Consider the following 3,028-nt stretch of genomic DNA (forward strand, 5'->3'; position numbering starts at 1 on the left):
AGAAATGATAACTTGCAACATGAAAATACAAGAAGAATAAATCATCGACAAAACCATAATCCCGCTTTGATATCTTCTTCTCCACTTCGTCTGCTCTCGGCTCCAATTTGTGCTCTCAAAAGGATATCCAAAGATTTCAAAAGGATACCCAATAGAGTTTGCATTCAAACTCGCAATCTATTGCCTAGTTGGAAATTCAAATGGGTCAACTTGCAAATGCTTTGAGTGAGAGGGAGAAAGGTAATTTTCCTAGTCAGCCAGTAGCTAATCCAAAGGGTCAGTATGAAATAGGCTCTAACTTGAGCCAAGGGCACCACCATGAGCAAGTAAACTCGATTACTATACTTAGGAGTGGTAAACATATTGATAATAAGGGGGGGTTTTTTTTTTGAAAAAGCTAGGGGATAAGGATACCCTTGATAGGGTTATATACTAAAAACATTACTTTTTTATTAACTCTAATTCTTTATATTTTGAATGAGAATCATATGCCCAAATGTTATGCATATTATATATGTTATTAGTTATATGCATGTGTCTAATACTTTATATTGTAGATGATATGGTGTGAACACACAGAAGATCATATCATCAGTACCTTATAAAGTATAAGTAATCGTTCACAACCTAGATGGATTTGGACAAACCATTAGTACAGTTGTAGTATAATCTGATATTAGTCTATCTTGACTATATGATTACACTAGTACACTTTGTGTGTATTGAACAGGACCAAGTGAGGTTGTTTCTCTTTATACTGACTGTATAAGAGAACAAATGCCTATGTTATTATGGATGTTTGTCCTCCTAATCCGGATATAATAACGGGCACTTACATGCATTGTACATTGCTTTAAATCATCAATGAGTGAGATTCATTTGTGAATCAACAAACTCGATAGATTGGATAATGACATTGTATGTAAGGTGTGCTGTTGATTATAGAAGGAATCCGTGTCCTGCAAGAAGTCGGGTTGATGATGTCCCCTTGAGGAGCTCAAAAAGATTGTCATGTAAACCCTGTAGGTGGATTTATTTCGACATGACATTGAGGTTGAGTGGTACTACTTAAGGACATAAGAAGTTGATTAATGTAGTTGTCAGTAACTTGACTTAATCAACGGACATTCGATATCTTAAACACGGGGAGATTAACGAGCATATAATAAGGAGCCCATAAATGCTGACACATAATTTGGGATTAGGGTGGTAGTGCAACAATGGCCTTTAGTGGAATAAACCATTTGTTGACAGACACAAAATTGGATCTAGCTTTGTGAGAAAGAAGGGGGTTGGTAGATTGTTGTCCACACAACGTCCAATCTATTCTAAAGGAATACAACAGAAGATCAAGGGGTTGATTATTGATTCGGATTCATAAAACTTGGATTCTCTGAGTTATCAAAACCGGATCTAAAAGATATGTTCTCTAATCCAAAATCGTGAGGACCCCATTGATTCCGCTGCGCGTGGTTCTCGCGGTTTGTAGAAATATTCGTTCTAAAAATAATGGTTCTTACAACCCCAACCTTTATTTGATCATGACCTCAAGTACAACTTACCCTCTTCATCCTCTTTGACCAAAACATGTAGCCTTTGGTCTAAAGGGGGAATGAAAAACAAAACTCTTTCATTTTTAGTATTACAAAGTTTTTATAAATAATCTACAGCCTAGTTCCCTTCTCTGTAAACATGTTCAAAGTTCACCAATTCAAAATCTATGATGAGTCACCTGATATGTGATATGATGTTCTTGTCGATCCAAGGTGGTTCCTCCTTTAAGTTCAGTATTCGCACAATCCGCATAAAATCATATTGTACATGTAGCCTCATTATATTCATCTGGGCAGCTCCTTGAAGACCTTTCAAGACTCCAAGCAATTCCTGGCGAAGCACTAAGCGAGAGTTTGACAATCCAGTAAACCCCAGGAGGACAGTACCGTTTTGATTTCTAATTATCCCACCATACCCTACATTACCAAGCTTAAACGAACCATCAACATTCAGCATAGGTACCTGATCCTTTGGCTTTAACCAGCAAACCCATTGTTCCTCATTCTGCTTGAAGTTTCCTTCGACTCCTAGCCTTTGTAGCAACACCCGCAACTCATGGCTCTCCTTTACGGACTGCAGTGTCTTCCCAAAGTACAATAAGGTTGAGATACCTAAGGTAAAGATTAGGTCTGATTTGGGAGAGTGTGAAAGTGAGGAGAGTGATATTAGTGGTCCTTATGCTAGTGAAGCTTCTAGGCAACCTTCTATTCCTATGGAGTCTAGTCATGTGCCACATTATATACCAAAAGCTCCTTTTCCTCAAAGATTGGTTCAAGCAAAGAGAGGAATACAATCTAATGAAATTTTGGATGTTTTTAAAAAGGGTCATATAAATATTCCATTTCCTGAGGCTATTAAGCAAGTTCCTTCCTATGCCAAGTTCTTAAAAGATTTGTGTACTGTGAAACGTAAGATGCATGTGCAGAAGAGAGCTTTTCTTAAAGAAAAAGTAAGCTCAATCATTCAATACAAAACTCCATCTAAGTTTAAGGATCTAGGTTGTCCCACCATTTCATGTGTTATAGGCAGTCATAGGATAAAGCAAGCTTTAGTTGATTTGGGAGCTAGTGTTAATTTATTGCCTTATTATGTCTATGTACAATTGGGGTTGGGAGAGCTTAAGATTATAATAACATTACAACTTGCTGATAGATCTGTTAAAATCCCTCGTGGTGTTGTTGAAGATGTTTTGATTCAAGTGGATAAATTTTATTTTCCAGTGAACTTTGTGGTTCTTGATACTCAACCTGTCTAAAATTCTAAAGGAAATATTCTTGTGATTCTTGGTAGGCCATTTTTTACTATAGCTAATGCCATTATAAATTGTAGGAATGGGGTCATGAAAATCTCTTTTGGAAATATGACAGTTAAGCTTAATGTTTTTGATGTGAGCAAACAGCTTAGAGAGTTAGAGAATATATATGAGGTTAATATGGTGGAGAGTAATAGCAAACAATTGGGTAATGATGATGAC

At 36.7% G+C, this 3,028-nt stretch overlaps 1 protein-coding gene across 1 annotated transcript; it reads left to right on the forward strand.

Annotated features, from left to right (window-relative positions):
* The first annotated feature begins 2,266 nt into the window (after window positions 1-2,266).
* Window positions 2,267-2,809, forward strand: LOC147509266 (uncharacterized). Its single transcript, XM_086597759.1, has one exon. The coding sequence runs from the start codon at window positions 2,267-2,269 to the stop codon at window positions 2,807-2,809; it is 543 nt and encodes a 180-aa protein (XP_086453885.1).
* The last annotated feature ends 219 nt before the right edge of the window (window positions 2,810-3,028 follow it).

This window comes from Coptis chinensis, chromosome 3, assembly GCF_015680905.1.
Source record: "Coptis chinensis isolate HL-2020 chromosome 3, ASM1568090v1, whole genome shotgun sequence".
NCBI lineage: Eukaryota > Viridiplantae > Streptophyta > Magnoliopsida > Ranunculales > Ranunculaceae > Coptis > Coptis chinensis.

What these genes read in the sequence shown, in the direction of transcription:
- LOC147509266 (XM_086597759.1), top strand. Translation starts at nt 2,267, where the DNA reads ATGGAGTCTAGTCATGTGCCACATTATATACCAAAAGCTCCTTTTCCT.